The 23,567-nt window shown below is 38.8% G+C and overlaps 1 protein-coding gene across 3 annotated transcripts; it reads left to right on the forward strand.

The window, feature by feature from the left end:
* Positions 1-7,553: 7,553 nt before the first annotated feature.
* On the forward strand, positions 7,554-19,823 carry TATDN2 (TatD DNase domain containing 2). Of its 3 annotated transcripts, XM_063291630.1 has the most exons (7): positions 7,558-7,665; positions 7,834-8,219; positions 9,044-11,110; positions 13,263-14,132; positions 15,229-15,356; positions 15,864-16,047; positions 18,339-19,823. In XM_063291630.1, the coding sequence occupies exons 2-7, from the start codon at positions 7,848-7,850 to the stop codon at positions 18,477-18,479; spliced, it is 3,762 nt and encodes a 1,253-aa protein (XP_063147700.1). In that variant the 5' UTR covers positions 7,558-7,665; positions 7,834-7,847; the 3' UTR covers positions 18,480-19,823. The 3 variants fall into 3 exon arrangements, with proteins under 3 accessions (XP_063147701.1, XP_063147700.1, XP_063147699.1); XM_063291629.1 differs by having other exon boundaries at positions 7,561-8,219; XM_063291631.1 differs by lacking the exons at positions 15,864-16,047; positions 18,339-19,823 and having other exon boundaries at positions 7,554-8,219; positions 15,181-15,356.
* The last annotated feature ends 3,744 nt before the right edge of the window (positions 19,824-23,567 follow it).

Consider the following 23,567-nt stretch of genomic DNA (forward strand, 5'->3'; position numbering starts at 1 on the left):
AAAGGAAGAAGAGATAATAGAACAGCATCTTGCAGTTGCGACTGATTGCTGGCTGGTGTTTTCTCTGAAAAATATTGTATTTTTCTTGTTTTGTACATGGTATTGAATTGGATGATTGCTAGGCCTACTGTGCTTGTAAGATAATGACTCAAAACCTGGGGTATGTATATGTGTATATATTTCTTGCTGCTTAAGGACTTATTGCTTGAGGAAAAGCATTCCACTAAAAGTATTAAGATGAAGGAACAGCAATAAAGAAGTTTTATCTGTTGTGCTTAATATATAAAAGTTCATTAGATAGTCCTCACTGCACTATGATAAGCACTGTAAAACATTTAATCATAATAGAAGGAATTCCTCAATTGGAAGGTAATACACATCTGAAAGGCAGATACTGGGGGTAAAAATATATGGTTTCTTTCTGCCATGTGGATGATTCAGTGGGCTTAGAAAATTCTCCTGCTGTTGAGATACTTCCCAAAGTCAGGATAGACAATTTTTTTCCTTCCATGTAGATTCTCTGTTATGGGCATAGATGGCCTTCAAAAAGTCCCTGCCAAAATTCTAAAAACTTACTGAGTTTCTTGCAACAATTTTCTGGTCCCGTAACAAAATTCCTTTCTAAATGAAAGAATGTCATTTAGAACAAGCACACCACCAAAAAGTGCTGGTTTCATATAATTTAGCTTTGGTAATTTCAGAATTCAGCTCCTCATATTCTCTACCCTGATTAAAATCCTAGCACGTATTGCACAGAAAATTGGCTTTAAGCAGGCCAACTTTGTTGCAGCAAAGAAAACTGGATGGCTATGAAGTGTTTCACATATTTAATGTATTTTCTGATGCTTTGGGGGGTTTTGTAGACAATATATAATACTGCAACTTCACGTCCATATTTGGAGAATTTGGGGATGGTTGAATGGTGTGATGGGCTCTCCTGACACTGACATGAATAGCCGGTGAATGAGTTTTATCTCATGAATAAATTCACAAATCTTATGAATATTGGAGCTCTTTTGGGGGATGGGGATGGGATGGGGGTTATATTAATAACATCCTATTTGTCTGGTTTAGTCCCATCAGTCTTTGTGTCTAGTCTCAGGTCATTCATCTCTTTCACTTGTCTGCCTACCTGCCAACACAAAACAAGAAGAAATCCTGTTATCTGCTAAATACTTTGCAGTTGACTGAAGACAGCACGACGTAATAGAATTTAGTCTATTTTTTATATTATGCATTATAACACACACACACACACACACAATTTGCCCAGCTCTGTGGACTTCTGGGGAAGCAATGGCAGACTGAAGATGGCTCTGCTTTCAGCGGAGCTGATGACAGCAGCAGAACAAGGATCACACCTCAAAATTCCTCTCCAGATAAAGGGGAGGCCTGGGATCACCCACAAGCACTCCATGCAGAGGCTCCCCTCAATGAGACTGTAAAACAGTCTCTGGCGTGTTTTAGAGCAGGGTTCCTCAACCTTGGTGACTCTAAGCTGTGTGGACTTCAACTCCCAGAATTCCCCAGCCAGCTTTGCCAAGGTTGAGAAATCCTGTTTTAGAGCTTTGGGAGCTGAGGGAAAGTCTGTTTTGCCCAAGCCGTAGTTCAGAGCCCTCAAACAAACACTGGGTTTCCCTACTTCTTTTCCTAATCCTTTCTGGAAATTGCTTGTTAACTGGTTTTTAGATATTAAGAACCTTCAGAATGACAAGTTTTATCACACTGGTGATTCTCCTTCAATCCTCAGCAAAAGAAGTTTCATGTAAGTTTAAGCAAGCTGGCTAGGGAATTCTGAGAGCTGAAGTCCACACATCTTCAAGCTGCCAAGATTGAGAAACACTGCTCTAATGCTAACCCTTCTGCAGGGCTGTGGTGTGTAATCTGGAACTGGTATTCCTTAATGTTTATTGTATCTCTTATTTTGATTTAGGAAATTCTATTATATAATTTAATAAATAATATCTATATGTAATAATGATAATTCAGAGGTTTTTAAAACTAGTTGCAGAAGCATCAAGAATGTACTACTAATCTACTTATTCTTCTATATCAGTGTTTCTTGAAGTGTGGTCTGAGTGTTGGAAGTCCTGGCAAATCCAGCATGCCTGTCATGAGTAAGGATGGCGAGCAGGGGGCTCCCATCCAGGCTGTAAGGCGCATGCGTAGTACTGAGGAATTAGGTATCCATTCAAAGAGACACAGATCGGGCCCGCCTTAGTCTTTGGGGTTTATATGTCTGGGTTTTTCCCACGCTTCTTCAGTTTGTTAGGATTTTCTGTTATGTAGCAGTAATAAAACACTAGAGACCTATTCCTTGTCTCAGCGTGGTTCCTGGCTGTTAGGACAATGCCTCATTAACATGTAAATTGAGTTGTCCCACAATGCAACTCTGAGGAAGCTGTTTGTTGCCACTCCCACTTCCTTTCCCTCTCTTCCTTCTTCTCTACCAGAAGCAAGCACAGGGATGTGTGCTGTTCTCCTCCATTCTGGGCACCATGTGGTGGGCCTGGAATTCCCCTTTCTTCCACACAGCTCTTTGCAGCTGTAGGGCTGAGAGTTTAGGGCAAAACTAAGTATTTAGAAAGAAAAGAAGAACAAAGGAACTTCATCTTTTCACCAAGATGGATGTACAGAAGCAACAATAAACTCAGTAAGAAATGCTTTTTCTTCTTAACCTATATGTCTAAGCGTGTGATTCTTTATGCTTGGGAGGGCTGAGTGTGTAAGATCCATAACCTGTATTTCTCTGACATGCTCATTGAAGCTATTTTAAAGATAATCTTTTTCTGTGCCAGCTTCTCAGCTGTGTTATTGTCATGAGTAAGGATGGCGAGCAGGGGGCTCCCATCCAGACTGTCAAGCGCATGCGTAGCACTGAGGAATTGTTCAGCCATTCAAAGAGACACAGATCGGGACTGCCTTAACCCTTGGGGGTTATATGTCTGGGTTTTTCCCACGCGTCTTCAGTTTGTTAGGATTCCTGTTAAGTACTAGCAATAAATATTAGAGACCAGTTCATTGTCTCAGTGTGTTTCCTGGTTGTTAGGACATCAATCCTAACAAACTCCTACTCCCATCGAAAGAGGGAGGAACAAGCAATTAAGGAGATACGTTTAGAAATGTCTTCAGAAAACCAAGAAATGCGGCTCGCCATCCAACAATTAGCAACAGCCCTCAACCCCAGGCTTGCATTTCCCAGGGGGGAGGGGGGCTGACCCTGCTAACTCTCTAGATGTTTTCCAGCAGCAGCCACCTGGCCCGAAGGCGTTATCGGATTGGGAGGGCAGCACTGCTTCGTCCTTGGAGGAGTTGTCCTTTGAAGACTTGCCTTCCTTGCCCAGTTCCCATGGGACTTTAGAAGCAGACGGCGAATCTTATCAAGACTCTGGAGGGGAGGGGGCTGAAATGGAATATGAATCTGGAGGGGAGGGTGATGTCATGAGTAAGGATGGCGAGCAGGGGGCTCCCATCCAGACTGTCAAGCGCATGCGTAGCACTGAGGAATTGTTCAGCCATTCAAAGAGACACAGATCGGGACCGCCTTAACCCTTGGGGGTTATATGTCTGGGTTTTTCCCACGCGTCTTCAGTTTGTTAGGATTCCTGTTAAGTACTAGCAATAAATATTAGAGACCAGTTCATTGTCTCAGTGTGTTTCCTGGTTGTTAGGACAGTTATAAGCTCTGCTCCATTTCAGTGGTTCCAGCAGGCCACTAAATTGGCTTCACTGAGGACCCCTGGGGGTCCCCAAGACCCTCTCAGGGGTCCATGAAATCAAAATCATTTGCCAAATATTGAAGATATTTGCAAAAATTTAAAATAATGTCACTCTTCTCACTTCTGTTTTTTGTTTTAAAAAATGCAGGCTTTTTCATGAAAAATATGTTATTCTAATAGTTTTAATATTTTTATTTTTTACATGATTCAATAAATAAATATTCTACAAATGCTTCAATTTTTTTAATATGGTAAATATTGATAAGTATAACCCCTACAAAAAAAACTATTTTGTGGTTCTCCATAATTTTTAAAAATGGGAAGGGATCCTGAGAGCAAAATGTTTAAGAAACTGTTCTACATGGCTTTCTCTTTTTTTCATTAAAGCTTTATTTTTTTTGAACATATACGTGAAAACTAGAAATGAAATAAAGAAAATGAAATAAAGAATACTACAAGAAAAAAACCCTAAAAAGTGTGAAAGTACGAAGACTGCTTCATACTATATACATAACGACTTCCAACATTCTACAGCAAAGATATACATAACTCAATCTCTTACTCTAATTTAAACTGAAATAAACATTACTTCTATAAAGCATTTCCGTTCTCAATATAACATTTCCTCTAAAGCAAACTATTTTTCCCTCAAGAAGAATATATAAAGAAAATGTGTTTACAATGTTTTTCCCACCTAATAAACAGATAATCAAATATCCTTCACTACAATTTTACTCCTCTCTGCTAAAATAACAAAGATCATTCTAACAAACCTATTTATACAATTAACCAAAGCATTTATATAGTTAAACATTATATCTCCACCATTACATATTTAAACAATAAACTTATTAGTATCCTTTTACCCAAAATAGATTCATTGTCCCCAAAACAAAAACATCTGTCTAAACCTTTAAAAAAACATCCTAATAAAACAAACAATTACCCCACTTCAAAATAAAAGTACCCCGAAGGGAGGAGATGGGCGGGGACAAATTGGATGGATGGATGGATGGTTGGATGGATGGATAAATAAATAAAGGCATTTACATCTCTCAGTGTTACAAACAGGACTTTCTCCTTGCAAACCTCATATCCAACCTGCCTTGTAAAGTCCAACTCATCTTCAATGACCTTCCATCCCTTGAAGCTTAAATCTTTTCTTCTGTCTTGATATTCCAGGAATGAGCCATTTCCATTCCCTTTACACCCAAAGCTATTCCTTCTTCAAAATTGACATTCCAGAGGTGACTTTTCTTCCCTTCACTTTTTGGTTTTGAGATGTTAATCCTCATTTTCTTCTTTAACAGGAACATTATTCTCGAAATAATTTTCACCCTTGTCATCCTTTTCAATTTGTTGGTAGACTTTAGTTTCCACAAGTCTGAAAAGTGTTCCAGAGTATGAATAACCTTGAGATAAAGTTCCTTGAAGATAGCTTTGATATCCTCCATGTCCCTCTACAGAACATTATGTTGCCCTCCAGTGCCTCAGGAATGTATTAGGCAAGAGACTGAAGAAGTCCTTTTATCAGGAAATGTTGAATAAACATGAAAGCAAGAGTGAAAATAAACAGAGCAGTTCCCACGGGAAAGTGAAAGCAGATAGATCAAAATTCAGCTCCACAGATTCAACAAAGTAGGTAATTCTTTTGTGATCCTTAAAACTTTAAAAAAAATAACAGTAAACAGGCAAAAATCTTTAAATCCCAACAATACAATTTAAATATTTAAACAAGCCAAATTGACAAATTAATAAATTCCAAAAATAATGAAAATCACCAAGAGGTTCCGCATTTCTTCGTTACAAAAAGCCTCTCCTTAATAACAAACAAACAAAAATTGGTGTTTTAGAAATGGAATGGGCAACTTTTGATTCTGTTTTCAGTTTCAGCAGTTTAGGAAAAGATGGCAACTTGCCTCCCAGCTGCTAACTCACCAGTTGATCACGAAACGCTGTTTTGTGGCCTTCTGGCTGCAACCAGCCATCCTGAGAACAGATGGGGCGATTCCTGGGGTTTTCCTTAATCTGGAGAACACTTCTGGGCTCTAAGGAGACCTGCCTGAGCCCAAAATCCAGTCTGTGCCATGCTGGCCGGTCTACTACAGAGATCGTGGAGACACGTCTCAAGTCACCAATCCCCCACCGCAGGTCTCTACATGGCTTCCTCTTATTCTAAATTATTAAACTCAAAATAAACCACACTGGCAGTCATGGGGCAGGATTGAGAAGGGAAAATCATGATAAAGCTGTTGCTCGCAAGCTCATCTGCCACTGGTTCTTCTGTCACCTTCATTAGAGACCTGAAATAAGTGCTGTGACAGACAATTCCCCTTATCTCAGTGCCAGCCGGAGGCATCATTAGTCCTATGGCACTGAGGGAGGCAGAAGAGCTTCCGGTAGGGGAGGACAACATTGCAGAAATAGAGAAACAGTGCTTGGAAGAAGAGGAGGAGGAGGAACTCTGAAATCTCCTTTTACTCCTGCATTTGGCAGTAGTGGAGTTCTTCCCATTCAACCTGCAGCATTTAGTGGCACCGAGGGCACAGAGGAGGCAGCAGGATTGAGGAAGCATGTACATATGAACTGATTTAGATCTTTTACTGCCATCTGGATTTATTTTTTATTTTTCTATATTTATATTTTGTATTTGTATTTACATTTTATATACTATTTATGGTTTTATTGTTCTTAACTTGTTAATTATATTGTAAACCACCCAGAGTCCCTCTTCTGGGGGGAGATGGGCGGTGGCAAAATTTGAAAAATAAATACATAAATAAATAAATAATACGATTACATGGGATTTCATAAAGCAGAAAGAGGATCCCTGCTTTCTTATATGTACCCACAGCAAGAGCAAGATTAGCTGGTGCAAAGATGCCCAGTGTTTGGGCCTAACATCCATGATGTGTGGAGGAGGAGGCTGGGTCTGAACAGAGAGACTCCCCACCCCGTTTTTATGTGGAACATACTGAACAAATAAAAGTACAAATTCTAGGGACTGAACACATTCCTTATGGTTTTTTGATGGCTGGGTTCCTACTGAACCCCAGCCAGCCAAACACATTTTATCTTAGCACGCTGTGCAGGTTCAGCCTTTCTCATAGTTAAGTTAATCGCAACTGCGTCTTAGGGGTCTTATTTTAAGCCTACCCTCTTGCCCTTTTAAGTCACATTCAGTTCCTTGGGGGAAGAACAGCAAAAGCATGTCACATACTGGACTCTCAAACTGACGCAAACAGAAGGCTTCCGACGTTTTCGTCTTCTAAACGACCATTACTTTCCCCTTCCAAGAAACCAGTTCCGGACCGGCAGCTCGGCTCACACCCATTTCCATTCAAGCACCCACGTGACCTGAATTTGAGCCCCGCCTTCCAGGGTCAGGCCTCCAGTCACGCGAGCTTCTCCAGCTTCGCGGCTTCCGAGCCGCCTCTGCCCAATCGGATGCCGTTCTGTCGGCAGCCTCCTCCCGACGCTTTGGGAGACGCTCCCCAGGCCCCGCGCGAGAGCGCGGGATGGTGCGCGGCGGGAGGAGGGCCCGAGAAGGGATCGAAAGCAGATCTAGCAGGGAGTCGCCAAGGGGAAGGTATGAAGGGCGGGCTCTCGGCGGAGAAGGCTTGAATCAGCCAATGGGCGGCACAGCTTAGCAGCGAGGGAGGCCTCCTCCAGGGCCTGGGAGAAGGTTCTCTACCCCGCCTCTTTTCCTTTCGGGCTCGGCCGCGAGGTACCTTTCCGGGTTTCCCTGGGAAGCCGGGGGCCTCGGCTTGTCTCCCCCTGCGGTTGCTGTTCTCGCAGAAGGAGGCTGGAGGGCGGCTGCGCGTGGCGCCCCGAGGTGGGGCGGCCTGTTAAGCGCTGCTGAGCAGGTCCGCGCTCCGTTTCCTGTATTTTGGCGTTGGAGGTGGCCTTTGTTGGCAATCGTTCATGTGAGGGCATGCGTATGAAGGTGGGAGAACTTTGGTGGAATATTCTGCAATATTCCTTTATTTGCATTTTCAGCGCGTGCAAGGTTTTTTTAAAAAAAATCCGTAGCATTTTTAAAATAAAACGACTGCAGTATTCAAGGCAGAAATGCGTTAAAACTTGACTTCCTTTTTTCTCTTTTAATGTTCAGATAATTTAGTCTCGATGCAGCCTAGCAGGAGACGCAAAATCGAGTGGGACAGCTTCGCTGTAAGCTCGCCTGCAAAATTCTGCAGGCTCACCGAAGCGCCGCCCCAGCCGTCTCCCGCTAGCCCTGGCGGCGGCGAGGCGGCTGCGTTCGGGAAGACTCAAGTCGTCTTCTCCCCGGCATCTTCGTGCAGGGAGTTCTCGCGAACTTCATTCGCTGCAGTGGACTCTTCCTCTGATGAATTTGAAGTAGATGATGGCATCAGTAGTGGAACTAAGCAAGGCCAAGACCATCCTGCCCTTAGCAAAAGCTTTCTTGTAAAGCCCACCGCTTCTGATATGTCTGTGAAAAATGTGGCATCTTCCTCTCAGAAATCTGTGAAACAGAAGGTATGTAAGCGGCAACCAAAACTGAGGTGTAAAAATAGTTGCAGGGGGAATTATAACATAGATCTGTGTTGATTCCGAGGTTTTTTTTGTTACTCTGCAATTACTTGTTATACAGTGCTACTTTGTAAGGACTTACTGATGAATGTAAGTCCTTACAAAATCCCTTATTTGACTAAATATATATTATGCTATGTGTATTTTGATAACATTTTCCTTTTGAGAAGGATTTTATTTTATTTTATTTTGAAGTATTTTTCTATAATTAATGACAGTTATGCAACCCCCCCACCCCACCCACATTTAGCTTTTAAAAATATTCTTAGCAATATATTTCCTGGATATTTTCTTTTTTTTACAATTGATAAATACTAGGTTATTTTTTCATGACTCCACTCCTCTCTTTGTAACAACTTTGTTCCCACCAGCAGAAACATTTAACTTAACCAGAATTTGATAGCTTATGATATCATCTAAATTATTTTGGCTGGTTACAGCCCTTGTAGTAAGGAATTATAAACTAGGAACAAATGCTTCCTTGCAGTTTTCGTTTGTAAGAGGTTGCCGGGAGTCCTGGTTCAGATGACATGGCAAGCTTTCAGTTTCTAGCAGGCTTAGTCCTGATGGTGTGAGGAGCCAAGTGAGAGGAGAAAGCATTTCTGTACCACCATATAACTTGTGGTCTGTAAATGAGAATTCATTCAAATCTCAGTTTATTATTGCTGATGAACATGGCCATTGCTACCTAACCTGGTGTCGGGTTAATATTTCTGTGAGTTGGCTTCTACTTAAAATTTATGAAGCTTGTGTTACTCTTTATTATTTAGATTAAGCAAGAAGATTACAGTGATACAGGAGCAAACATTGCACCAGTTCCTGAAAGAAAAAGTGCTTCAAAAGAAAGGTGGACTGAATGTGGCCAGAAGAGAATAAAAGACCATGATCAGGACCAGGGATCTCGAATAATATATCGTAAAGCTCTGCTAGGTATATTTGGGGGACAATTACTAGCTCAAAGAAAAACTGCATCTATAAATGGAATTCATAAAGAAAGGCCTTACAGAAAAGAGGAAATTGGATCAGTTAACAACCTGAGGCAACTTTCAGTAGTATCAAAAATTAAAGAGCAACAAACTGGAAACAATTCACATTGCTTGAAAACTACGCCAAAGAAACATATTAATATTTCTGTCAAGCAAGATAGTGAAGAGTCATGTTGGTCAGATGGCAATTCAAGACACATATCTGTAATCTCAAGTTCAGGAGAAGAAGAACAAGAGCCCAACATTCAGAAAGTTCCTTCAAAATCAGAAAATAACAATTCTAGGCACAGTGTAAAAGCAATTTCTGGGCCTCAGCCTAATTTAAGACACAGCTCTGCAGTACTGGGAATTGAAAAAAAATCAGAACTTCAGCAGGATACCAACTTTGAAAAAGCTACTACAAAAAAGGAAAATAAAACTTTGAAATACAGTATAAAAGAGATTTCCAAACCAGGAGTTGGTTCAAGACAAACCCCTACAGAATCAAGACTTGAGGATGAAACAGATCTTCAACAGGAGTCCAACATTCGGAAACTTTCCTCAAAATCAGAAATTAATACTCAATTCAGACATCGCGTGAACAAGATTTCTAGATCAGAATCTGATTTAAGACAGAGCTCTGCACTATCAAATTTGGAAAAGGACTTAGAAGTTCAACAGGATTCCGACTTTCAAAAAGCCAGTATAAAAACAGAAAATAAAATCTCTAGGCATAGCATAAGAGAAGCTTCCAAATTGATGGGTAATTCACAACATATCCATGCAGTATCAAAAACCAAAGATGAATTAGAACTTCAACAGGATCCCAATATTGAGAAAGCTGTTACAAAAACAAACAATAAAATTTCTGGGTATAGCGTAAAAGAAGTTTCCAAACCAAGGGTTAGTTCAAAACATAAACTATCAAGATCCGAACATGAATTAGAGCTTCAACAGGTTTCCAACTTTAAGAAAGCTGCTACAGAAACAGAAAACAAAACTTCTAAGTATAGCATAAGAGAAGCTTTCAAACCAGTGGTTAGTTCAAAATACGTTCATACAGTATCAAGATATGAAGATGAACTAGAACTTCAACAGGATCCTAGCTTTGAGAAAACTGGTATGGAGACAGAAAAAAAAACTTCAAGGTATCACGTAAGAGAAGTTTCTAAGCCAGTGGTCAGTTCAAAGCATAGTCATAGACTGTCAAGATTTGAGGATGAACATGAAGTGCAAGCAGATTCCAGTGTTGAGAAAGCCGCTACAAAAACAGAAAACAAAAATTCTAAGCATAGCATAAGAGAAGTTTCCAAACCAGTGCTTAGTTCCAAATATATCAATACAATATCAGGATTTGAAGATGAACTAGAACTTGATCAGGGATCAGATGACTTGCAGGATTCAGTAGAAGAGAAAACTGATGCTTCTGTTGGACAGAGTAAAAGGTTTTGGAAAGAAAATTGCCAATCAGAGCACAGATTTAAAAGCAAGCCTAACTTTTCACAAGTTGGAGAGCAAAAAGATAGGCAAGTCTCTCCTAAACAGCGAAGTAAAACCTCTGATGAGGATATTTTTGCTAGCCAAAGTAGAAAAGAATATTGGAACTCAGAAACCCACTTGAGATGTGTGTCTGAAGATTCAAAATATGAAGGTGAACAGACCAAGCAGAATAGCAACAATCAGAAAGCTCTTGTGAAAGGTGTTATTACTGGTACAAAACAAAGAAACGTAGCGAAAGACAAATGCATTTCCTCCACTTCATCTAATGCACAAAGTGATGCCGCAGAGAAGTTTGTGAACTTCCAGAGGACAGTTATTGTTGAACCCTCTCCAGAACCAGTGTTAATGGATGATTCAGAGACAGATAAAAAGGTGAAACATTAACCAATAGAGGGATATTTCTAAAAGGAAATAATTAATAAATAGTATTAATGCCACTGTTTTAATCAAAGTAAACTGTCAGAAACCTAAATTGAATGAAAGCACATTTACAACTTAGTCTGGAAATAGGCTAAATTGCCCTTAGATTGTCATTAATCTTTACATTGATAGGGCAAGAATTGTAGCAGTCTTAAATATCAAGGGAATCATTTTAATTGACAAAATATTTAGGAATTCTAATTGCATAGACTTTTAGAAGTGGCAACATTGTGGGAGATTTAAGTGATGGATGGAAATTTGATCTTCAAGAGTTTTTAATATGTGATTCCAGATATGCAGAAGATCTATATTTCTCAATGAAATATTTCACTGCTTTGCAAACATTCACATTTAATTTCATAACTTTTGAGGTTATGTTAGCTTTTCTGTTGTGCTTTTAACAAGTTGCATAATTTTTAACGTTTTCTGATACAGAAGTTATTAAGAACACATATATTTTAGTCTTGCAGACGTTTCATTGCCAGACTAAGCAACATCTTCAGTACAAAAAGAGAGTGGGCCTTGCTCTCTCTTTATATACTGTGGCTTGCCCTGCTTGTGCTAGTGAAGGTGGTGTTCTCTCCTTAGGAGTTCCTTGATTGGGCTGTTGTTTGCTGCTTGGTTGACTGACTGAGTTAATAGTTCCTTGATTAAGGTGTATTGTGTTGTTTGATGGTTCATCTGTTCCTTGATTAAGGTGTATTGTGTTTGATGGTTCATCTGGTGTTAATCCTAGTGTTGATTTTTGCATATCTGGGTGTTGATTGCTGGTGAGGAGGTGTTCTGGTCTTTTGGCTTTTCTATGGTCTCTTTTGAATGGTATGTAAATGCTGTTTACCTCTATGTGTCTGTTGATGGCTGCTTTGTCTGAGTGCCAAACTTCTAGGAATTCTCTAGCATTTTGGATTTGGCTTGGTTTAGGATGCTCATAGTTTCCCAGTTGAAAGTATGGTTGAGGCTGTCCATGTGTTTTGAGATTAAGGAATTTTCATCGTGCCTTCTGACCGCTAGTTGGTGTTTGTGGATGCACTCTGTTAGTCTTCTGCCTGTCTGTCCTACATAGTGGCTGCTACAGTCCTTACACTGGGTTGTAGTGGGTTGACTGGTGAGGCACTTTTTGATAAAGTTGAGGGGGTATCCATTTTGCTGGAAGATGCTGTATAGATGATCTGTTTCCTTTTTCTGATGTTCTGGGTTGCTGCAGTGAAACATCTGCAAGAAAACAAGGCTCAGAGAGCATCAAGAACTTCACAGTTGAACCCTGAGCTACAAATATTCTCTTTGATGGATAGATACATCTTCCTTATCACAGAACTATGGCAAGCCTAATAAATTAAAGATAGCTGTGTGCAAAATCAGCTGTAAAGAGCAGCTGGTTTTAGGTGCTTAGTGTAAACCAGCAGCTCAGGTGAGAGAGGAAAGGGAGGCAATGAGAAGATTGTGCTGGCCTGCTGGTAGAATGTGTTGCTCTGGGACATTGGGAGAAAGCCAAGGCTTTGGGAAGGTTAGGGGCAAGGCAGGTGGACCAGTGGAATACATTACACTGGAAGCTGCTAAGCGGGGAGAAGTTACAGACACCAACCTTACCTTCTTGTCCATTTGTATTTTGTTTCATCTGAAGCCAGGAACAAGAAAAGCATTCCAACATAGAATATTTTATACTCTTGTTTATCTCACTTTCTTGTCCTGTATGATAGACAGAGAGCCAGTTTGGTCTATTGGTTAAGGCAACGGGCTAGAAACCAGGAGTCTGTGAGTTCTAGCCCTGCCTTAGGCACGAAAGCTGGCTGGGTGACCTTGGGCCTGTCACTCTCTCTCAGCCCAATTCACCACACAGGGTGGTTGTTGTGGGAAAAAGAGGAGGAGGAAGGAGTATTAGGAATGTTCCCTGCCTTGAGTTATTTATAAAAATAATAAAGGGAGGATAAAAATTAAATAAATAAATAATAGACATAAATACATACAAAGGGAGATGGCTGTCATTTTAAATATAGTCAGAGAAAAAGAACTGGACTGGACTTTTGAGTAAGTCTCCTCATTAAGTTATTTTTATGCTCATCTTAATGTTTTTATACTCATCTTACCATTTCTCTCTTTTTTGCAGTGTATGGAGGACAAACAGCTTTCAGCTGAAAATGATTGGTCTAACATGGAGGATGGAGAATCTCTGGTTTCTTTTTCACAAGAAGATTCCATCCCTAACCACCATCTTTCAGAAATGATGGAAACATCACTGTCAAGAACAGAATTTGTGATGTATCCTCCTCATTTGTACAGTCAGAAAATGAGTGATTATGCAAAATACTGGACAAGCAGTCCAAAGCCAACACATTCTTTTTCAAGCACCACTGAAAACACTTCGTATTCTAATAGTCTCTGTGATATTTCTTTGGATACCCCAATAAATACACCAAAGGATAAAAAACGTTCAGTGGAAAGTACACAAGAGAGAGAGTGGTCATATGGTTCTCTACTGAACTATAAAGAGAGAAACAGACGCTGGGGTACAGAAATAGGAACATACGTTCCTATCTTCTCTTCATTGCGCAAGTCAGATTCTTTCACTAATAATTGTATAAACCAGGATTTGCCTAGGAGCTTGCCCAGATATTTAGAAGAGGGGTTTATTGATACGCACTGCCATTTGGACATGTTATATTCAAAAACAGCTTTCAGGGGCACCTTTTCTGAATTTAGGAAAACGTATAGTAGCACCTTTCCTGAAGAATTTCAAGGCTGTATAGCTGACTTTTGTAACCCTCGTACTTTGAACAACAACTTATGGGAAGATTTATTAAAGGAAGACATGGTTTGGGGGGCGTTTGGCTGCCACCCCCACTTTGCTCGTTATTACACAGACCTTCATGAAAGAAAGCTCTTGCAGGCAATGAGACACCCCAAAGCTATTGCCTTTGGTGAAATAGGACTGGATTACTCTTACAAGTGTAGTACAGAAATCTCAAAGCAGCATACGGTAAATTTTTATGCTACAGTGTATTAAATATTTTATAGTTGTGTAGTACTAAACAGTAGTTGAGTCGGTTAACTGGCTTAGAGAAAATACCTTGTCAGACCACTGACAAGGTGGTCTGTTCATCAGACAAGATAGTCTGATGAACAGAATGAGTGGTGGATTGTAGAAGTGTGCAAAATGTTTTGAACTCAAATGCCAAATTTTGAAATCAAATTGCTCTGCTCCAAGTTCAGAACAGCTGTTCTGGTCTTGCTAGAAGTGCCCAACATTGTTCAGTCAATTCAGGGAGTGTTCTGAGCTTGAAACGGTCCCTGTTCCAGCTCAAGCTACCAGTTTCAAATGTAAGGTAAGAACGTTACAAATTCAGAACATTTTGTACACCTGAGTGGGTTGCTGCATCTTTGCGAAGTGCTGCTACCAAACAAATGTATGCAGTGCTGTCCTAAAATGTTGAAAGTGATAGATAACTGAAAACAGCCTAGTTTTTCTTGTATCTAAATACACATAATATGCTTCGATTTGGATATATTTGTAAAATAAAGACATTTTGTCATTTGTAATGTTTATAGAATGTAAGCAGTACATTATTTCTGTATCCTGGAGGCAGTGTGTTAATACGAGCTCCGTACACATCACTTAGTTTTGTGAGGTTTGGTCAGTCTCATTTAAGTAATCAGAAGAGGAATATGTGTCAAGAATAGTATCAGCTGTATGGTTTAGTCTGTTAGGATTGTGCAAAATATTTGGCAGGACTGGCTGTCGTCAATGCAAAGCAGTGGTGTATGCACACTCATTCATTGATAACCTGCCGAAACCTTTGAAGCAGCCAGGGGTTTTCCAGAAGATGTGGCTGCCTCAGTGCATGAAAGAATGTTCTTTTGTAAATCACCTCTTTGTGCATAGTTTTTAGTGCGGTTGCTATGAAAACTAAGTGGAATCTGTGCTGCTAGAGAAGGCTTTTGTGTTTTGGAATGGATTTTGGAGTATAAATCATAAAGTCTCTGCTTAATGCTAGCATATTTCCCCCATGTCTTGCTTTTGTTCTCAGGGCATTTGTAATGGCCTTTGAAGATGTGCTGCTTTTTACTTGCTTCAGGTTTTTGAGAGGCAACTGCATCTAGCTGTTTCCTTAAGGAAGCCATTGGTCATTCACTGCAGAGATGCTGATGCTGATCTGTTAGAAATCATGAAAAAATGTGTACCAAAAGACTACAAAATACACAGGTAATTGTACTATGTTCCAAAGTTGTACCATTCCTTTTATTTTAAAAAACAGTAATAGAATGCTGAAGGCAATAATAGTCTGCCTGATTAGAACATTACAATGAGGTGTAGACCACAACATCTTGAACAAACTCTAGAAGCTAAAAAGAGATTTCAGTTCCCCAGATTTTAGAATTATGGACAGCTGAACAATACCTAATCATTTTTCAACGGAATCTTCTAACCAATAAATCAGAGCAAAAATGAAGCCATAATCTGAATGAAAGAATTCAATTTCACTGAAGTAAGATTCCATAAATGATTTATTTCATTCGAGATCATTTTGGCTAAAGCATTTGTATTGGAGTTTTTCACACCCAAAAAAAAAAAAAAGAATTACCAAAACGGCAACTATCATGCTGAATAACTGTTTTGTCAAGTCTTCAGTATAATCTTCCTTAATGTTTTCTTGTTACTGGTTATTTGTCTGACACTGTAGGATGACTGTTATTTTTGCTCTCTTCACAGGCATTGTTTCACCGGCAGTTACAGTGTCATTGAACCACTTTTAGACTACTTCCCAAATCTAACTGTTGGATTCACGGCGTTGCTGACTTACCCATCAGCAAATGAGGCTAGAGAGGCTGTTCGAAAAATCCCATTAAGTAGAATAGTGGTAGAAACAGATGCACCTTATTTCCTTCCTCGGCAGGTAAGATTGTTCAAAAAATAAATCCATTATCTTTCACTGTTTAATACTGTAGTAACATAAGTGGGTTTTTTGTTTTGTTTTTGAAAGGGAAGGTTTTAGGAATAGGAAAGGAGACTTTGAAATGTGTAAAAGCTGACCTGTTGTTACCTTTCCTTGTGACTTGGGATAAAATAGATGATGCATGTGATGTCTTGGAAAACTGTAACAAAAGATTAATAGTAAAGATACTACAAAATTAAAGGTACCAAAAGATTCCATTAGTTCAAAGTTTTGCATATTCAGTAAAACTGAATTCAGTGTTTTGTAAAACTTCTAAGTAGATCTAATTTAATTCTGTCTTCACTGCTGTATTTTTTATGATATGCAAAAGAAAAGAAATAAAGCAGAGGAAAAGTAGCCCTTAACAACTACATATTTTATGTATTAAAATTGTTCCTAGTTCGTGTTATAAATTCACTCATGCTGTTACTTTAGTTATTCATGTTATGTTACATAATTATTAAGTCAATTTACATAGTAGGAAAAAGAATTAAACATATCAACTAGTATTGGCAGTCCAAATTTCTGAATACTTCTCCAGGTGGGACACTTACCAATAGAATGCAAGCATTATTGGTGAAAGAACGTACAGTAGTCCTTGGTTAACAGTAGTAATTGGGACCAGAATTTCCATCGCTAAGTGATGCAGTTGTAAAGTAAGATGTCATGTGACTGCATCACTTAGTGACAGCAATCCTGGCAGGCCCTGTTGCTGTTGTTAACCGTATCCCACCAGTTGTTAGGCAAGGACCCACCCCGATCCAAGCCATTTCTGGCTTGGTCCGTCCCAGCCCCAAGCCTTGGTAAGGTAAGGGACTGCCTCCTCTTCAACTCCCCCCACCCACCTATCTCCCCCCCGCCATCTCAGCCTTCTGAAGCATTGTGAGGAAGCATCGTGTGGTTTGGAGAAGTGTGCGTGCAGCCTTGGGAAGAAAGCCTGGTGAGGCCAGCAGCTGCCTCACATAGGGCCAGTCAGCAGCAGGTAGAAGGGTCACTGTATAGGGCGGCCAAAAGGGAAGAGATGGGGAGATAGGTGGGGTGAGTTGAAGTGCCCCTGTGGTTGTAAGTGCAGGCAGGCTGCCAAGTGCCCAAATTTTGATCACATCATGAGGGTGCTGCAACAGCCATAACTTTGGGACCAGGCATAACTATCAATCGTTCAGCACCACTGTAACTTTGAATGGTCGCTGAACAAATGGTGGTTAACCAAGAGCTACCTGTAAGTGTTTTCTAAAACTAATGAGTCTTGAAGAACAAAAGTAGTATGCGAAATAACATCTATCAAAGACAGCCATGTAGTATGTACCACATCATATGAAGCTATGTTGCATTTTGAGCACCACATCTCTTAATGATTTCTTTCTAAAAAGACACATAGATATAATTATGAATCATAGTAACAATATAGTAGTAATAATATAGTAGTAATATAACATACCAGAATTTCCAATTCCTTATTCCATGCTTCTGTATACTGTTAAATATTTAATGTGTTCCAAAGCCCTTACAAAGGTTACACAAAGAAACTATTATAGGCTTCTTCGTTAGTAGAGAACAGGTTAACTACTGTATGCTCCTGCTAGAGGGGATCCCAAAGCACGTTTAGAATCCAGTCCATTTCTGGACTTCAAAACTATTTTAACTTAATACATTGCTATTACACTTTTTAGCAAATTATGCCTATACTGCAGCTCCTCAAATGGCATGCTATGTTAAGGCAGAATTTCAGCTGGAATAAGGAGAGGTTAATGTCTTGGAAGTAATAGTTGGATGACAAGCTATTTTGTGGTCTTAGGAGTGATGACTGTTCTAGCCGTGCTGTATATAGGAGATCTGGATTTTATAGGGATTGTGGGGGCTGAGAAATACAGAGAAGTTGGGGGTAACTGAATGTTGTAAGAGAAGTAAAACTTGAGGCTGAAAATGCTACCAGTTGCACATCTGTTTATTGATAATAACTTTTTTGGAGGAATGAAGAAAGGTAGACATCACTCTCTCTCCCAGATTAGGAGTAAATGAGATGTGTAGATCTGTCAGCAACTGCGTCCTTTTTTAGACTCTCCAGTGTTGCTAGACACATCGTTAGTCAAAGCAACTGTTTGTTTGCAGCAGTAGGAAGACATAACTTACAAAAGGTCTACATCTAGCACAAGATGTAGTAATTCTTGACTTCTTAAATCTACATTCTGATTGTATCTTGTGTATAAAATAGAAACCTGCTTTTTGTCTAAAGCTCCTTTTTTCCCCGCTAGGTGCCAAAAAGTGTAAGCCGGTTTTCTCATCCTGGAGTAGCTCTGCACACAGTGAAAGAGATTGCCTGTCTCAAGGAGGTGTCATTACCTGTCATGTTAGCTGCTCTAAGGCGAAACACCAACAAAATGTATAACTTGTAAGAAGATGCAAAAGAGGAGGAGGAAGAGCTGAAGAGGAAATGCTTCTGTAAAGTGATCTGATCCTTTTAAATTTATTTTGTAATGTAAATATAGATTTGGACTTCTATGCTAATACTGATACCCCTTTAATAGCTTTTTTTTAATTCCTCCAGTTCCATTTTTTGTTCCTGCTGTTTAAGGTGCCTCAGTGTTGATTTTAATTCTAATAGCTTTGTTTTTTAGTTGTTAATCCTTGGGGGCAAGAGGACAAACTATCAGTATTTGAATTTTTAAAAAAAGAAAATAGAGACAAACCTAAAGTGCTCTTAAAACTATCAAGCTAAATCTAAGTATTTCTTCTGAGCAGCAAACCACCTAAATGCTGCAATATTTTCTTCATTGTATACCACAGTTAAAACATTTCCCATTTATGTAACGTGTATATAGAAATAGCTTCAAAGAAGTAATGAAGTGTATTTCCTGTTTCTGATTGGGTTTTTTCAGTGTATTAACATGGTTCTTTTCACAGGATGGAAGTAAATGATGAATCATTTTTAAAGAGAAATTAATATTGTACAATACACCAATATTATTTACAGCACTGTTTGTGAAAGTCACAGATATTCTCTAGATGCATTATGTTGTAGTGAAAAACCCCCACATGCATGCAGGATAGTGAAACAAAGTTAAGGGAGTAAAGTAGGATGTTGAGATTATTCATGGAAAACTGGTTGACTTTTAATTTCCATTTGGGTTTGGTCATTTTTAATCTCTTCAGAGTTCTTAATTAGGGAAGTGATTATATGTTTCTATAATTTTATGTATTATTTTGACTTTCAACAACTTATTTGTAAATAAATTATTTTTACATCAGTATTCTTACAGTTATCTCAGTGAAGAAATTAATCTTGTAGTCGGTAACACTGAAAAGAAACATTCCATATCCTTCCTTTGTCTTCAAAATAGCTGTGTGTTTTATTAAAACTTATTTCTGTAGATACTTGTGCTCATGTTATTAAATATGTTCCCCAGTGTTTGTGAAAGTAGGTTTTTAAATAGTTTTTCCTTTTGCACACATGCTCAGGGTGTATGCTTTAAGAAAGAATAACAATATGATACTATCATCTTGCAAATGCTAAAGAAATGGCAAAAGATTAGGAACAAAATTGTCCTTTAAGGTCATACTTACCCCTTTGATTTTGTTGGCTTCCTGTTGAGCAGATACTTTTTTGATGTAATTGTTACCAGCATAATTGTTTCTACAAAGAATATGGGTATACTCACCTTTATATTATATACTTGCACGTAGATGTATACCATTGGGATTTGTAATAAACTAATACATTTTCCCTTTTTGGAACTAAAGATGAGGCAGGCATTATCCAGATAAATTCATTTTATAATCTTGTTTAATGGCTGCTTAGGGGGTTATCCCCTTCCTTTTCTGTCCTCCCCCTCCCCTCAATATTTGCTTTAATTTTTTGGCTTTCAAGAGTTAAGCTCCTGGGTTTATCATCACAAATCTTAGTTGCCAAATACATAGTTTTGCATTCTGGAATCAGATGATTTATTAGATGTTAAATAGCATAGAGCAAGATTTTGAGCAATTTAATTTAAAAACATTCAGTTTATTTTATGCTGAATCTTGTGCTTCCCAATTCATTTCTCGGGGGGTTGCTTGGCTGAGAGGTGAAAAGAGATGTAGTTAAATATTTTTACATTTTGCCTATGTACCCAGAGTTGTCAGTGTTACGTCAATATAAATATCTTACAGGAATATGCCATAAAAAAGCCAGCAATGTAGAAATAAGTAGTGATGGAAGGTTTGTTTATTAGTATGAGCAAGAGGTCAAACTTTAGTGCAATATGGCAGTAAAATTAGGTGATTTTGTGGTTCACAAGATAATTTTTTTTCTGAAGTTAGGTCCGATCAAAGGCCCTTTTATTCAAGCATCTTTCTCTTTTTAGTTGCCTATCAGAAACTGATGAAGCAGGGATTAGGAGATAACTCTGATTGTTGCTGTCTTGAAACTGGTATTCTGTAAAATGCTGGCTCTGAAGTGGCCCTCATAGTGATGCTCAAACAAAAGGGCCATTCAAAAGCAAATTCAGTGAGAATGGAAAAAAACATGTAAGTTAGCAATCATCAGTACTTATTATTATGCAATAAATTCCTGCATGAATGATGAGTTGGATCCAGTTTAAGTAAGTTGCACTTTGTTCCTTATTGGGATTGCAGATTGTAAAAGGAGCAAATGTGTCAATTGCTGTCTTCACCTTCCTGAACTGAGGTGGGCAAACCACAGACCAGTACTCAAGAAAACATTGTTTATTTTGCAGAGTTAGACCATGCCTTTGTTTTTAAAAAATTGAAAACTTAAAATTTGATACATAAAATATATGAGTCTTAACCAAAAGACAGTAGACCTGAGAAGAAAATAAACATTCTAACCTGGTGCCAAACATTTGTGCCTGTCATACCATCATCCCTTTTCAGAAGGATGCCTTCTGATTTTTTTTTTTTAACACACAGGTTAATATTAGGGCAGGTTTTCAGTTATCTGGGCTTAGAGTATCTTGGTGTTTAAAAGGTAAGAACTAATTCTTTGAATTGGGCTCAACAGTGAATAGTTTGGTCCTTCACAATTGGTAAAAAGCCATTTCACCAAGGCAAACTAGCTAGAATTGTAGCGGTTGAGTATTACAGTATATTGAATTTCTGAAGCTGTTTTTCTAGAATAGCATTGCAAAACCAAAGAGCAAGGTGATAGGTCAGCTCAAAATCCTTGGTTAAGAGTATTAGAAGAGGAACCCAGATATCTCATCAGTCATCTTACATCACTGTCTCATGCCAGCACCGTTCCCCTCTGCATGACTAATGAAATAGGTGAACACCACTTTTCTTGGCAACCTCACTTTCAGGGATTGTGGGATAAGGGTAAAAATGGGAACTTATAAGTATGTATATTTTGCCCCTTTAATCTGGCAAAATCCAATCCCACCCCACCCCAAATAGTATAAATGTGCCTGCCTGCTCCACTGAGGTTACATCTTGCCCTCTGCTGTCCCCAGGCCAAAACAAGCTGCCCGTTCCTGCCTTGGGTCTCCTGAAAATACCAGAACTATAATTGTAACTCTCAAATGTGAAACCAAAGTAGTTTAAGAATCTCAACAATCCCCAACCTGGGAAATTATGGAAAATCTGAAACCGCACCCCACTCCGCTTTGTATTACTGCCTCAACTCCTGTGCCCCTTAATTTTAAATAAAAAGACAGTTTGGTCTAGTGGTTAAGGTGCTGGGCTAGAAACCAGGAGGCTGGGAGTTCTAGTCCTGCCTTAGGCACGAAAGCCAGCTGGGTGACCTTGGGCCAGTCAGTCTCTCTCAGCCCAACTCATCTCACAGGGTGGTGGTTGTGGGGAAAATAGGAGGAGGAAGGAGTATTAGGTATGTTCGCCGCCTTATTTATAAAAATAATAAAGGCAGGATAGAAAATAAAATAAAAATAAATACGGCCATGTGCTATCAAAAACCGTTGTTCTAGAATCACAGGTAAAGATTATTCTAAAGTATGCTTCAGTTTCTATGTAAAAGCCCCATAGGTTGCCCTGAATTAGTAATACCCAAAGGAACTATCCCACTACTGAGTGTCCTGTTGGCAATAACACCTCCCAGGCCATTTTCCGTATTCTACCAATAGTGCAACTAAAAAAAGTTGTTGGGGAAAAAAAAAATACACACACACACTGCAATACTGAACAATCACAGTATTTACAGCTAACCAAACTGTTTCTTACCTATTCTGAGCCCCCACTTGAGTGTGTAGCAATGATTTACAGAGCAATGATTTACAGAGCTGGGAAGAGCTAGATCATAAAAGCAATAAAATTCCCATGATTACATTGTAATTGGGCCTTGGGTACAGTTTTGGTCTCCTTGAGACCTCATCTTGCTTTGCTAATTTTTATTGAAGAAATTTTCAACACCGTAAAAACCACAAAAGAAAATAAAGACAATAAAGAGAAGGAAGGAAGGAAGGAAGGAAGGAAGGAAGGAAGGAAGGAAGGAAGGAAGGAAGGAAGGAAGGAAGGAAGGGGCTTCTGATCTTCTTGACAGCAGTTATAAATACGTTTATATTTTGCCCTCTCTAAAGTTACATAATCATTTCCTTCTTTCCATAAGATACCCTTTCTAAACTTGAAACCCATAAATCACAAGTCTGTTTTTCTCTTCTTTCAGCAAAAAGTCCATAAGGGGTTTTCAGTCACTGATAAATGTAGTTGTTGACCTTTCTCTAATCAAACAAGTTAATTTTGCCATCTCTGCTAGTTCTGTCATCTTCACCAACCATTCCTCCATTGTGGGTATTTCAGAGCCTTTCCATTTTTGCTCATATAATGGTCTCACAGCAGTAATCATATATAAAAATAATCTTCCATGGCTCTTTTCTAATTGCTGTCCATTAACCCCAGCAAGAAAAGTTCTGGTTTTAATTAAATGTTGATCTTTAAAATTCTTTGTATCATTATATAAATTTGAACCCAGAAGCTTTTTTACAAGTCCACCAGGCACGATAAAATAACCCTTCATGTTGTCCACATTTCCAACATAAATTTGAAGGACCTTTATCCATTCTAGACAATTTTTCTGGAGTCATATACCAATGGTACATCATTTTATAAAAGTTCTCTTTTAGATTATAACTATGTAAATTTCAATCCTTTTAACCATATATTTTTCCACTGTTCCATCAGTATATTGTGTCCAAAGTTCTTAGCCCATTTTATCATACAGTCTTTCAGTTGACTTGTTCTTCCATTTCAAATTTCAATAAAAGTTTATACATTTTAGCAATTACATATTCATCATTTGTACATCCATTTGCACAGTATTCTAACTGGAATTTATTTAAGTACAATCACATCTGCATTGTTTATCTTCAGTCTGGTAGTAAAATACTGCTGCAAAACTTGACCTCTGGTCTTCTTCCTGACAAAGTGCACAAGAATATCCCTTGGTACATTTTTTAATTTTGCAAATCACGTATTAATTCTATAAATGTTATCAATTTCTGCCTCCATATCATCTTCATCCCATTCCAGAAAGTTTG

Source organism: Candoia aspera, chromosome 2 (assembly GCF_035149785.1).
Source record: "Candoia aspera isolate rCanAsp1 chromosome 2, rCanAsp1.hap2, whole genome shotgun sequence".
In the NCBI taxonomy this organism is placed as follows: domain Eukaryota; kingdom Metazoa; phylum Chordata; class Lepidosauria; order Squamata; family Boidae; genus Candoia; species Candoia aspera.

Bases quoted from the DNA above. Each gene is read 5' to 3' on its own strand.
- TATDN2 (XM_063291630.1), top strand. From the start codon at position 7,848: ATGCAGCCTAGCAGGAGACGCAAAATCGAGTGGGACAGCTTCGCTGTA. The intron at 15,357-15,863 runs GTAATTGTACTA...CTCTCTTCACAG, and splicing joins AAAGACTACAAAATACACAG to GCATTGTTTCACCGGCAGTT. The intron at 16,048-18,338 runs GTAAGATTGTTC...TTTCCCCGCTAG, and splicing joins CTTATTTCCTTCCTCGGCAG to GTGCCAAAAAGTGTAAGCCG.